Source organism: Sander lucioperca, chromosome 10, assembly GCF_008315115.2.
Source record: "Sander lucioperca isolate FBNREF2018 chromosome 10, SLUC_FBN_1.2, whole genome shotgun sequence".
Classification (NCBI taxonomy): Eukaryota; Metazoa; Chordata; class Actinopteri; order Perciformes; family Percidae; genus Sander; species Sander lucioperca.
In genome coordinates, this window is record NC_050182.1 from 28,035,054 (window position 1) to 28,049,701 (window position 14,648).

General features: G+C 39.1%; 1 protein-coding gene across 4 annotated transcripts in view; it reads right to left on the reverse strand.

The window, feature by feature from the left end:
- Nucleotides 1–13,095, reverse strand: part of osbpl3b (oxysterol binding protein-like 3b) — a 30,984-nt gene extending 17,889 nt beyond the window's left edge. For all 4 annotated transcript variants that reach the window (XM_036006459.1, XM_031299021.2, XM_036006458.1 and 1 more), the window contains exons 1-2: nt 12,860–13,095; nt 1,533–1,674 (exon numbers count right to left, since the gene is read on the reverse strand). In XM_036006459.1, coding sequence (XP_035862352.1) covers nt 1,533–1,674; nt 12,860–13,050 — 333 coding nt within the window. In that variant the 5' untranslated portion in view covers nt 13,051–13,095. The remainder of the gene's footprint in view (nt 1–1,532; nt 1,675–12,859) is intronic.
- Nucleotides 13,096–14,648: the final 1,553 nt, after the last annotated feature.

Consider the following 14,648-nt stretch of genomic DNA (forward strand, 5'->3'; position numbering starts at 1 on the left):
CTATGATTTCAAAGCAGTTGCACACCGTTTCACAACGGTGCACACCATTCTGAGATTGAACGTGTCCCGCCGGCGCTCTCTCTCTCTCTCTCTCTCTCTCTCTCTCTCTCTCTCTCTTTTTTTGTTGCATTTGTTTTCGGGGTTTGTGTGCTTTTCTTTTTGCATTGTTTTTTATTTGCAGCGTGTTTTGTATTTGGTTGTGTTGTGTGTATTTGCAGCGCGTTTATGTATTTGGTTGTGTTGTGTGCATTTGCAGAGCGTTTGCTGAATGCTGCACGTGTTGTCAAATTAATGAAGATGTTTTCTTAATTTGCTTGTGTTTTGTCTATTTGCATGTGTTTTCTTAAGTTGCAGGGCGTTTGCCCCTGTCGGCCACCGTAGGTTATGGGGTCCAGGAACCAGCCAAGAAATAGTCAAGCAACCCCCCAAAAAACCCCAACTTGACGTCCTTTGGTTTTTGTATGAGCTTTAGGTGTGCTGGCTTGAGAGCTGTTTCCCCTCTGTCTCCAGTCTTTATGCTAAGCTATGCTAATCATTTCCTGGCTCCAGCTTTATATTTACCATATTTGAGAGTGGTATCAATCTTCTCACCTAACTTTTTGCCAGAAAGTGAATAAGCATATTTCCAAAAATGTTGAACTAGTCTTCTAATGCACTGACCAACTGCTCAGCAGAAATTGAAAGATTTGAAGTGATTTTTTGTTCTTATAATTTGAACATAATCCTCAAATTTACACATTTGAGTGAGAAAACAACCCAAAAACCACAAATACAACTTAGATTTTCTTTGAGGAAATGTTAATTCAATTTCATGGATGATCTGAAACTTAGATCCTAGCACATCTCACGCTTATGAAGTTTAAAACAGCCATTTGAGTCAATATTTACTTATTAATTTAATTAAAACACTTTTTCATTCCATTTTCATTTAATTCAGTTTTCACTGTATTTGTTGTTACTCTAAAGTGATGGGCCACTAGTGTCTGTGTATCCTGTGGGCAGGATTTCATTTCCAAAGCTGTTGCGTATAAAAAATGTATGAGTCTGCTGCCTGAAGATAAACACTTAGGGCAAATGCAACAACAGTTTGTACGTGATGCTATTATCTTCACTATTATGTGTGTGAGAGAACTATACTTTCGAGGGGATTGTTGAAAATTAGCATTTTAGTAATTCAGAGGACTTTAAAGGTCTGAGACTGAGGCAGGGAAAAATTCTTTCTCAAGTTGGCAGCATTGGGTCCTTGCTGTTGAAGATATAAAATGCAAAGAGAGACTCATTTATGAGAGAACATTTATGAAGAGCCAATTAGAGCCTTGCAAGAACATCTGAGAAAACCACTGGGCCTATTAGCAGAAGTTTGTATGGTTAAGGCATTTACTGTCAGGTCATTCTCCTCCCATAACACAGAGAAATCCCTGAGGACTGGCAGTTACACAATACACAAATTGAACAATCAGAAAAAAAAGAATGTGGAGAAGCAAATAGTTAAAACTTTTGAGTCCTACAGTGTCATGGCTGTTGTGCGTTACCTGGCGGCTGTCGAGTTTGGACGAGGAGCTGCTGTTGCTGCGTGACATCTTCTGCGACATGGCTGAACTGTGCTCCTCTGAGCCCATCTCGCTGCAGACTTCAGTGCACGCTACGGCTGGAGTACCAGGAACATTCCCTTTACTAAGAGCAGAAGGGGTGGAGATGGGGTCAGGAGGAGAGAGGGTGGAGAGAAAGATGGCTTTAAGAGGCAAGCCATTTAAAAGCCTTTTAGCTCTGTCTCACTGAAAAATGCATTAGGTTATTTAGAGCGATTAGCTTTTCCATGTTCACATAACAGAATATGGGATGTAATAAGAAAAGCTGCACAGAAGGGTTCTCATCATAAGCGAACGCAATTGACAGACAGACTGGAGGACATAAACTGGTCTGCACAGAGATGAGACCGCATGTTTGAATAATTCAAATCTTACCCTTACAGAGAGTGATGGATTGTCAGCGTTTAAGGATCATATGAATCTAAAGCAAACACTAGTATGTACAGCAGTGTTGGAAGATGTAGTCAAACCCAAAGTAAAAGTAGCAAAACCGCAATGTAAAAGTACTCAGTACATGCAACATTTCTTCAGATAGTTACTTATGGAAAACTACAGAACTATTATCACAAAACTTAACGCTGGTTGGAACAAATGAATACTTGAAGATGTCACCTAATGTTCTGTAATGGATTTTTCCCCACTATTTTGTGACATTTTTACAGACTAAACAATTATTTGATTAATTGAAAAAATAGACACTAGTTTCAGCCACACTATTCTCTATATATTGTATTATATTATTACTGATGCATTAATGTGTAAGCAGCTGATTCAGATCATCTAAAAGCTTATTCTGTACCTACAGTCATCAGATAAACATAGTGGAGTAAAACAGCGTTTCCCTCTGAAATTAAGTAGCATACTATTGAAAATACTCATGATTCAGTATTTTAGTAGCTGATCTCCATCACAGCTCAGTGACGGGGGAATAAAAGGCAAGCATCACATTTAAAGATGCAGTGGAATGTAATATTATCACGTCAACAGAATGTGAAAATAACTGTGGCAACCCTCAGTAAACTGCCACACTTCACACAGACTAATTAACATGATGCGCCTGGTGTAAAGGTCAGCATATAGAGACACATTTAGCTAATGCACTGTGAGTGGCAGTTTGTCACAGCTGATAAACAAGCAGGCATGATGTGTAAATCATGTTGGTCCATGTGGGAACAAGCAGGACATTAGTTTAGCTTTACTGAGGACACACAGAAGTACTAAGTTTGTGGACTATTAGGTCTGAGATCACTGCTGCATTAAATGACCATCTGTGAGATTCGGTCTGAGAGACAACGCCAGGATTAAATTTGATTTGGTCTGAATTTTTTTTCTTTTTATTACTGTAGTGTCTGTTTTTTTCATAGTTTGAGTTAGGGCTTTTTAAGGATGTTTTTCCCATATGAAGATGTATCACGATATGGCAAATGTATGCATGCTATAAAATTATCAAACTGATATTCAGTGTTGGGCTGAACTAACGAGTATTTAATTAAAGAAAAACTTTTTTGAGTATTTTACTGCTTATAGTAGAAGTTGAATACTATGCATTGGGGACATAATTGAGCATATGTACCAAAAAAAAGTATAAACAAAAAAAGTGGTTCTAATGTGCATTATTCTAAGACCTTAATCTATAACACTGCATAACAGGAAGGACACGGATAATAATAATCCAGTGGTGGTTAAAACAAACCAGTTACCTGGTCAGCTATATGAAGTAATATTTGGGTAATTTTTCTTCTGCATTAGAAAACTTAATAGAAATACCCAAAGCCCACATAACCTGAAACTAACTTGACCCAGTGTTTTTAGTGTTTTTTTTTTTTTTACCTGCTCTGCATCTGCAAGCTTTGTGCTGCATAATGGCCACAGCCTCTCGTGTTGGACAGACAAAACCGTAGTCATGTGAAACCTCCGTCCTTCGGCCAAGCCTACACCACTGCTCTGTCTGATGGAGCTCAGCAACCAAAATGCAACCACAACAATGGATCAAAGTGGCAGGACAAACAAAAAGAGGCCCCCAGATGCAAACTGAGCTACCGACAACCATGATTGATGAGACACTAAATGTTAAATATCTACCTATCTATCTATCTATCTATCTATCTATCTATCTATCTATCTGATGCTTCCTCCCCATCTCCTATGATTATTTCATCCACTTTCCACTGATCACACCAGCTATGCATGCACAGGTCTGTCACACCGTCACACCATGAGGGCACCCTTTCATCTGATACAACAACACCACTTCTCAGGCTTTCATCGAGGCGAGAGCAGTATTAGACGTCACCCCTCAAGTAATTACCCTTTTTCACTAAAGAGCACACGCTCTATGATGGCAATGAAGAAATGCAGTAAGTGATTGCAATAAAACTGTATTAGATTATAGGGAGCAGTGATGCAGGGGCTGGGGTTTACTGTTAGTATGAATTTTTACTTCACTTGGCAGTTATTTACAGACTGAAAAACAGAAGGAAACACATATGAGGATATGAAAAAAGAATCAGCGTAGTCTAACATGAAGACAGTGTAAGTCTCACATTAGCAGTTGTGGCTTGTGCTAATGAGCGGAACAGTCATGCCTGAGACCACAGCTTGGTGAAAAGAGGGACGCTGACAGGCAGTGAGTGCTGAATGTGTTTGTCCAGTGGTCAAAGAAACAGAGGGGATCACATGAACACTGACAGCTACTGAGGACAAAAGATAAACACGAGCCATGGGGAAAGTTTCACTGTCATCAAGACGGCCTCCCTTACATTTATGAACGCATGAACACAAAAAGACACATGGACATATTGTATATGCAGTGCATATACTCTACATGAACACAAATATTTACAAATAAAGTTTTGGGGATTAGGAGAAGTAATCTCACGGAGGCTTGGTAACAATAAAATAAAAAAACAATACAAAATATAGAGCTTTATCATGCTGCACACCAACTGCTGACTACTTTATTTGAATAAAGGAGTCCTTTGTGATAAAGATCACACTGACCTTTACAAAGAATGATTTTGATTCATGTATTCCATTAAATCCATATCTACCAGGCAGTGTGGACAAAATCCATAACATGATACAGCAACATATAGGAAAAAGTCAAATTCATTACATTGAGCAAATTGGTATACCTGGTTTAAGTGGACAACAACTGAATACAAGTAATATACAGTATACTCTATATAATTTAAATTAAAATAGAGAGAAATATCAGAGGATGTGGCATCATTATACATCTCTTTAGACTCCCTGCGTATTACAGTAAAGCTATAATTTCTCTGAGTGACAAGATAACTGGAGTTCAGTCTATTTAGAGTATAATATAAGCACTCATGTAAATCATTAGTTCACAGGTCATGCTTTACCCTGTAATCTCTTTGTCAAATGAACAGATATACAAGCAGATGTTCTTTTCAAAGTATCTCTCACACAAAAGGCTAAATAAGTTCTGTGGAGATGTAACAGACATCTCTTGAATATTCCAGTAAAGTGTGGGTGGGTGAAACCCACAACTGTTCTATGATAAGAAACCAGCATGACACCTGGAGGAGACAGATGTGTAACTAGCAGGAGCTTCAAACTCATACTGGCTGTCCTGTTTTCTCACTTAGCAGAATCGTCATCTTATTGGAGAACCTCCATCTGACCCCCGCACCGCAGAGAAAAAGACTCCAAAAAGTTTCAACTTCTCTGGGGAAGCAGTATCAAAGTATCACGGCAGAGAAATGTTACATTTTTGAAGGCTCTAGAGATGGCAGCGTTGGCAATCTTGGGTCGGTCGGTCCAGACTGAAATATCTTAAGAACACTGGATGGATTATGATGACATTTTGTAAACATTCATGGTTCACAGAGGATGAATCCTGATGACTTTGGTGATCCCCTGACTTCTCCTCTAGCGCCACCATGAGGTTGACATTTTTGGTAATGTCCTGAAAACTACTGGATAGGTGCCATGGTATTTGATACAGACAATCATATCTCATTCAGGACGAACTGTTATCACTTTGGTGATCACCTGACTTTACATCTAGTGCCACCAGCAAGCAAATTTAATTGTCCAATACCTTCAGAACTAATGCCAGCATCAAACTCCACTTTGTCTTTAGTGCTAACCTAAAATACTAAACTAAGATGATGACCATGGTAGACATTTTACCCGCTAAACAACAGCATGTTATCATTGGAATTGTGAGCATGTTGCCATGCTAACATTTAGCACCACTGTGCATAGCATTTTTTATATATTTCTATATAGAATAAATACAACTCATGTTGTCCAGTTGCACAAAACAACTATAAATGTCTGCAGGTGTTTGACAAAACATGTCACTAGCTGCTGAGATTTCTGCATTTTAAAACTAATATGCCTAGTTATGTTACTTTAAGGCGTTCCAGACAACTGTCAACAAATCCTTGGTCAGCTATTAGTCAGTTGAAGTTATAGATGGCTTAATGTCCTTTTAAGATGCACTAACTAGATTGGCAGAAGCCGAAAGCCCTCTATTACATTCTACAGTTCATGTTGCAGATGTTCCTCTGTCCTTCCACTTTCTCCAGAGTCTGCCTAAGGATGTACTTGCCCAACAGGCTTTCAGGCATCATTAGGATATGACTCACCAGAATAAACGTCATATGGTTGAACCCCCTTTGGTGCAACTTTCTTAGAAAATCGAGTCATGCTTGCACAAATGACAGGAAACACCGATGCACCACAGTAATTTAAAGAAGTTGGGTTGGAAAGGACTCTAAAACATACTGGTCATATGACGTGAAAGTAGTGAAACTCATTTTAGGAGCGACACAATACTGCTGGCGTTCAGCAATGACAAGTGAGCGAAAGCGTACATAAAGCTACTCCAGAGGTAGGATATAGATAGAATAATGACTTTTACCAAGACTATAAGATTATATTTAGATAAAGGTTTCCAAATCTTTTAAATAACATTTACTTTGCAAAACTCAGCTGTGAGAGTCAAATTATATTCCAATTCCAGCCCCTGAAAAGCAGGTGCTCCTTATGTTTATGAAGCCTATGTTTATAAAATAGCCACTGTTTATGCATAAAACAAACAAAGCTGCGGGAAAGACTTAAAATAAAAAAAAATGCTTTTTGTTTCATTAGATTAAAAGAATGGCTTTTCAGTTTGGACTAAATCCAATTAGATTTTCTTTAATGTGTGACGGGCTGGTTTGATGAAACCAAATTATCTAAATAGAAGAAAATCAATGTTGATTTAAAATTGCTCAAAAAGACAAAAAAATGCTTGAAGCTCCTCTCTGGTCTTTCCAGCTCTGGAACAGTCAGCACAAACTTGACAAAACAAATGGCCTCTGCATTTACCAAACACCTAATGGTGTTGTGGTAACCACCTTAACTCTACAGTCCACCAGCCATTCTCTGACAGATCATTCCTCTCAATACAAAGCTCTTTAGCGACAAAGCAAACTCTGATAACTCTGGAGAGGAGAGACATTTACCTTTCCTCTAATGCTGCCACCCATCCATCCGGATAAACCCAAATCAGAACACCTTGCTTAATTTTGATTGCCTTTAATCTTTCTCTACAGGATAAACTCATCAGAAGCTGATTTGTTATGAGCACACAGATTATTCTTCCTGTTTGCTTTGAAGCAGTCATTAAGAACATTTTCTGATAGCTGCTACCCACCAAAGGAGACACCCTGGGCTCTCATTTGCTGCGTCTAAAAGTTACCACTTTAATGTCAGTTATCTTATTACATCTGTGCATTACCCTGCTGGGATGATGCCACTTATTCTTTGTTATTTCATTATGTGAAATGTAGAACAACTATTTCTTGGAAGGGGAAGATAAACCCTAACATAAAAGGAGCGAAGGAAAGGGTGGGATCAGAAATCAGCAGAAAACAATATTCTCTGGTTACTATGGCCACAGTGAAATAATGTGTGACACAGAGAGTGCTGTGATTTAATATCATTCCATATTTCTTTACATTAAGCGCAGCATCAAGCTGATGTATTGTCTCTGAGGGGAAACGCATTGTTGTGACAATCAAAACTGATGTGATTAGAGTTTCAGAAAACAGGCTGCATTCAGTCGAAGAGCAGAAGTAACACTGCTGTCTGAATCCAAGTCTGAAGAGTAGTGAGTAGAACACAGGCAGTTTCACAGGAAACCAACCTGAAAGTCTCTCGTTTTTTTTTTTCCCTCTGAAAAACTGTCACTTTTATCTAGCGCAGTAATTAATTTGCTTACTCCAGCCATTACTTTGGCCCGTAGGTCTATCCCCAAAAAGACCTGAAAGTGTAACTAGGACTAGGGGAAACTAAAAAAAATGCACTCTTCTGAAATCCATCTGCAGAATCAGGTCATCACAGAGTCACAGAGTTAGTGGCACAGAGTGTAAAAGCATTTCTTTCTTTAAAAATATATATTCATCTATCATAGGTCAGCATGGCAGCATCCAGCAAGCCATTAGCACAGAGAATTGACAGAGAGACAAAACTGGCATAATCCCACCATGAGATCTATTATTCATTAGTACATCTCTGGACCCAGCAGGGTAACGTTTGCCAGCCCACGTCTGCGTGTGAGGCCACTCCTTCTCTGAAAGAAACACACAGATGGCAAAGCATGCCCCTGATGTGTTCAAAGGCGTCGTGGTGAAAGGTTGCCAGGGCCAGAAGGAGCCACTCCAAAAACCAGGCTCACGCTGCTAAGCTAAAAGCACGCCTGTCTTCGCTATCTGCGACATTTTTTGCCAGGTGAACTTACTCATCATATTCACCCCAAGAGAAAATGCATGCAGAGTTATGGTTGTAATAATGAGAAAGAGACATATAAAGTCCCTCCTCGATAACTTCCTGCAGCATAAGACATCTTTTCATTCACATGTACTGCTCTCTGACATATGACAGGCTTTAGCATTACACACTCACAAACGCATCCTGTTAATCAACCACATCCTCGATGCGCTCCCTCCCCTAACACACCCACGCACAACCCCCCCCCCCAATCTCTATTTCTGTCTGTTATCTGCTCCGAGTGTGGCAGAGGTCCTCTCTTTTGTTATAGTCACAGTGTGGGGGAGCCTGACAGCCTCATAACTCAACACCAGCTCATAAGGACAGTATAGTCACAGCTTAGCTCAACACTCACTGACAAAAGAGTGGGGAAACTGGAAATGTTCAAAGTGCTCTCTTGATGTGTCACATTTGCGTGACAGCATGATTCAGCCGTTGCTTTCCCAAATTAAAGATTACAGTGCTTACCACTCAACCGCTGCTCTGATTAGGATCCATCACAACTCTACATCTATTCTCATATTAATTCAGAAGTCTTGACCTAGAATAGAGGATGATGACATTGAGGTGATACTTGTAGTAATGTAGTTGTAATCTTTTCTCAAAACAATGGAGAAAAATAGGCCTAAAAAAGGTATCACAAAAACTGGAAACAACATCTGCACTGCCACAAGCAATCTCTAAATCCTTCTTGTGCAGATATATTTAGACATAGCATCGTCTTCCATTACCTTCTACAGTATTTATGGACAGAGAGATAAACTGTCCGACTGAGAAAAGTTACCACATCTTGAGAGATTTACTTCATTCCTAAACTCTGGACTGGAGTGTGGATTAGCTCACAACATGACTCCCTCTCTGTTATAGTATATCATAGAAGATAGACAGCACCAGAAACTGACTCAAGCTGTAGCTGACAAGCTTCTGTTGTTGTGGTTAGACTGCAATTGTGTTTTTTAAAAGGACAATACTTGCAGCATGTGATTTTAAAATGTTCGTGTGATCACGCCTCACCCACAGATCTTTTAAGCCTGCCTTTTCTATTTGTAGAGTTTTATTGACCTAATTTATTGCAAAGTATGACACATGTATAACTCCACAGTAACATTTTCACTATCCTAACAAGAGAAACAATACCATTTATTTCTGGCTTGATTTTACTGACTGAATCATCTTAAAAACTAGAATTACTACATCATAGTTGTATGGATCTGCCAACCAGTGAAGTTGCAGTTTACATCCATGTCTGTCCACACTTATATAATATATGTAGTAAAGACTACATATATTATGAGTTTAATAAAAATAATTAATTGTATTTTATGACAAAAAGGAAGTTATCACTATATTGCCATGTATGATTCCAGTGAATAATTTCCAGTCAGAAACATGCTGTCTTTACTTACTTTACTGGTAGAGCTTCCTCACACGGTGCAACAAGAATCACCTGAAGCTCAACATCAACCAATGAGCTGGTGGTGGACTACCGGAGGAACAGGACAGAACACAAAGTTGTAGCCTTGACAGAAGACAATGCTTCAAATATGTCTGTTGCTGCAAAGAAGCTAAAAATTCTAAACTGGGGATGCTTCACACACATCTTCAACCCGGCAGAAGATCAATACAATCATCACAGTTTTAGGATTAGTGTCACCAATTCAGTATTTGATCAAATGTGAAATATGCCCATCTCCCCTTCTGTTCCTGAGTTATGGCGTTGAATAATGGCCAGAGAAATATTTTTGCAGAACATTATGAGGAAGTTGACCTTTGACCTTTTGGATATAAAATATATAATTAGCGTATGAATTCTTGAGTTATGGCCAAAAACATGTTTTGTGAGGTCACTGTGACCTTTGGCCACAAAATTCTAATCAGTTCATCCTTGAGTCCACGTTTTTTAAAGGTGTTCCCGAGATATCGCGTTCACGAGAAGGTTACAGAGTTGAGGTGACCTTTGACCTTTGGCCACCAAATTCTAATCAGTTCATCAAAGTGGTGGACCTACTGACGGACTAACATTGCCATCCCAAGAGCCATCTATCACACACTGCACGAAATGTACACATTCTCTAGAATCTCTGACCCTAAACACAGACCAGCTACTGACCAGGGATGCAATGGCTGGGTGAACCAAAAGGACCAAGACCCCTGAAAGTGTCTGGACTGACATTGTTTGAAGGTGCACAACGTTATTACATCTAAATGTTTTAAACTCACACGGCTCTGGTTTTTAATCAGTGAGGATGAAACTGTCTGTCTCTCTCAATGAAATATGATACTACTACTGTTGTGAAAACAAGCAGAGGTGAAATGTAGCTGATCCTGTTCAGGCTAACAAAAATTGTTGTTGTTGGCAGAATGTGAATTGATGGACCACTGGTCAAAATCTGACAATGACATCATCACAGTCTTTATCGAGTATACTGAGTATTGTCCTCATTAAAATTTCATGCTGATATCTGGCGAACTCTTAGAGAGTTATAAAACCAGCCTTCTGACTTCCTTCAGCCTGGAGGATGCTGAAGACAAGAGCAGCAACCTCCCATTAAAAAACATGTCACTAATGAAATAGTCCAAATCACTTTGACTAGAAAATAGACAGACAAAATAATGTAATGTCAAGACAGTTACTGATGATTATTTCATGTCTTTTGTCCGTGCTACTATTTGGTACAAACAGCTTCGGTCATTAACAAACGGTGGTCCACTACTTTAATTTCTCTATTTCCTAAAACCACCCCTGCCTGTTTACATGTGAAACCACATGGATTATTTATAGAGGCCTGCCCATGCAAAAAGATGCTACCACCAGCCACATGCACAAGATGCTCACAACAGCTGTTCTGCTGGTACTATACATCCACTTCCTGCATTATTCACTTGTTGTTTAGTGGATATTCATTCATATTATCTTTTTAGTGCAGACCCTGAAGCATTGCTACACATGTTACTATATAACCTGGTGACTGAATAGATTATAGGTTGTGCACATATATTTAAAAATTCAGCTCCATGTCAAGGTGACCTCATGCAATACAATGTCCCACTACTGTTTGAAATACATGTCTTGCACAGACACATAGTTTTTTCTTTCCTGCTGCTGCATTCCACAAATTCTAGTGATCTTCTCCCTCACAGGCTCCCTGTGTTTGACTGCAATCACTGATTTGGGTGTGTTAGGAATGAAAAACCTGCAAGAATAACATTGGGCAACAAACAATCCTCTGAGCCCAGTGAACACAGCTGTGACAGAGAAAAAAGAGAAGTAGTCCACATGCTGAATGTAACCATCTCTCAAATGTTTATTAAAGGAGCATTTCAAAAAGCAGTGCCCAGTTTTTGAAACTTTTTCCACTGTTTGTGATTTTGTCCTTAACCTGTTAACTAATCTGTGGCAGGATGTGCACCCCATCCACCTTCTTTACTCCATGTCTTGTCAGACATTTTATAGAAACTTTAAATGGCCCCTATTGAGCCTCACACATGTTCCAACACACACAGCCCCAGAAAAGCCTCCTCTGTTGCACTGTTGACACAACACCCAAAAGAGCTAACATATGCCAGTATAAGTCCTAAAATTATAGCCACACTCTAAGTGAGCCACAGTACCAAACAAAACACCTTTGACTCAACCAAATTATTTATGATTGATATAGACATTTAACTGGAACGCTTTGGCACAAACCCAATATTATTCAGCATGAGAATCACTATTATTTTGGTGGATTTACACATAACTGTAATTTTCTGGAAGTGCACTGATAACTGGCATATATTCTTTTACGCCATCTGCATGGTAACAGAAATATTGTACAATCCTCAATATTCATGTTTTTGCTCCAAACACTGTGTAGTGAGTATGAGATGATGAGCTCAAGCCCCAATTAAATCTGAAAATGGATCCTATCTGCGCTCACTATTAAACACACCTACATCCACTCAGCATGAGAGGGACAGCCACTCATACACACAGGCATATTCATATTCATACTGTTGGCTTGTGACTAGGTTATACTGATAGCTTGCTACTGTTATACTATTGATTTATATGGAAACAGTTGATCCCCCCACAACTTGTGTTTTTACTAGTCTAGAAAAAAGGAAGGGGGATCAGAGTTAACATGGAGACTAAAGTAATCTATTGGTGTTTATTGTATGAATCACATGTCATGATCATAACAGGAATATTGCAAAAGCTCGACTGATTAGGAAACCCAACAGGAGAGTTAAAGGCAGAGTTTAAAGTAATGTGATAGTAAATGTAGCCTAACTTTGAAGCTTTACAAGGGAGCACTCTGCAATGTTAAAGCACTCTCTCACTGCTATGAAATGTTTCAGTTACATGCTGCCTCAAAGAGCAAGAAAGCAGGCACTGCAATGTGAACTTTTAAAAGATTTGACATGATTTCCAAGAAATAATTAAATTATCTAGCAAAAGACAACTCCATTTTACTTGCCAAAGAAAAAAACGCACTCACCTTGACAGAGTAACAGATGTGAATTCCAGGTGATGAGGACAGAGATGTTGGAAACAGTCGGTTTCTATGAACCCAAATGAGAGAACGCAGCCAATGAAGAGATACTCAACTGCCAGCGTCAAACAGACAGCCTGCCGTCTCCAGTCTGACATGCACAGACATGCACCGTCCAGCCCCGCTCTGAGAAGCATCAATTTCTCCACCGGTATATGGGGGAGGGCGCCACAGTGCGTGACTGACTGAAGCCACCTCCAATTGAAATGCAGGACAGAGCTCAGCGTCCCCTTAAAGGGGAGGGCGTTGTGTCATTGACAACATCTTTTTCCGTGACGTATTGCGGAGGACCCCAAAAGCAAGGACACACGGTCAAACTCATCACTTTGCAAGTGAGTCATTTAATTCTGGTCTTTTAAATTATTGTAATTAATTGCAGATGTATTTCCATTTTAGAGTCTTGTTTCCACTTGCAGATAAGAAGGGAAATTGCTCTTTTTTGTTTTTACTAACCGAATGAGATAATCAACATGATGTCAAAGTCTCCAAAACGACAAGATGTCAGAATAATAAATGATAGAACTTAAAGGCCGTAAATTATGATATACTGCCTCCTGCTGGACATGTTGTAGAATTACAGATTTTCAGTCGTGCTCATGGCATAATGAGAAAAATGTACTAACTCTGAGAGAAAAAAAGATTTGCATATGCATAATGAGTGACTATGCAGGTTTGCAAATGTATGTGACCTTGAATGCGACATAAGTGGAGGTTTTTCTTTTTATAGCCCGAAAAGCAGGTTTTGTTGCACAATAGCAAAAAACTAAAAAACAAACAAAAACAACAACAAAATCAACACCACCACCAACCTTATCTTTTTTTTAAATAGCCTCACAACTTAGGATTGTCCAAATCAGGAAGAGAATTTGTCTGTGAGAGCCATTATCATTTCATTTTCTGAAAGTCTGAATGAGAGGCTGTTATATCACACAAGGCTGCAGGCTTGCTGTTCAAGGACTCCCTGTCACAAAAAACCTTTCATGGAGAGTCAGCCTGATTGCAACAGATTACGTGTGAACACTGGCGAGCTAGAAGGTTACTGCAGCACCTACGATACAGAGAGGTGGATTCCATAACACAGCCAACACAATGCTCTGCTGTGAACTCTGTTATGTCTTTTCCACCAAGGCAGTTCTGGTGCTGGTTTGGAGTTCTTTGCTTTTCCACACATTTGAGGGGAAAAAATCATTTTCATAAAAGTATTTTTCTCTGTAAAATTAGAAAGGTTACAGTAAAGACCAAAGTATTCATCTGGAAAGCATTATGAATTTACAGCCGCTGAATATTCCTTCTGCAGGCTATAGTCCACACAGGCTGGACTCACAGAAGTGAGCTTTGAAGGCTGCCTGTTCCCCCTTTCAATCAGCTGTGGCTTATGAGAACCTTATATAAGACCGTTATTCTATAATTCATCCTGAGCTCTATTGAATATTGCAAATTAAATGCTTAGAACCTAAGCGAAAATTAACAATGTTCTGCAGATTGGCTGTTTACTATAGTATATTGAGTAAGTAACAGTGTGGAAAGTTGCTTGAGAAAAAAAATCACAAACTATTCTATTGTGAGCATATGAGAAATCTTACAGCCTTTTATTGTTACTCTGTTTTTGTGCCAACCTTTTCGGTGTGGATATTATGAAAAAAAATTATAGCTGTTATAATTTGAGCCTAAGAAGCAACTGAGTATCTTATTGTGAAATGTAACCATGACTGTTTTAGGTAATGTTGAAATTGAA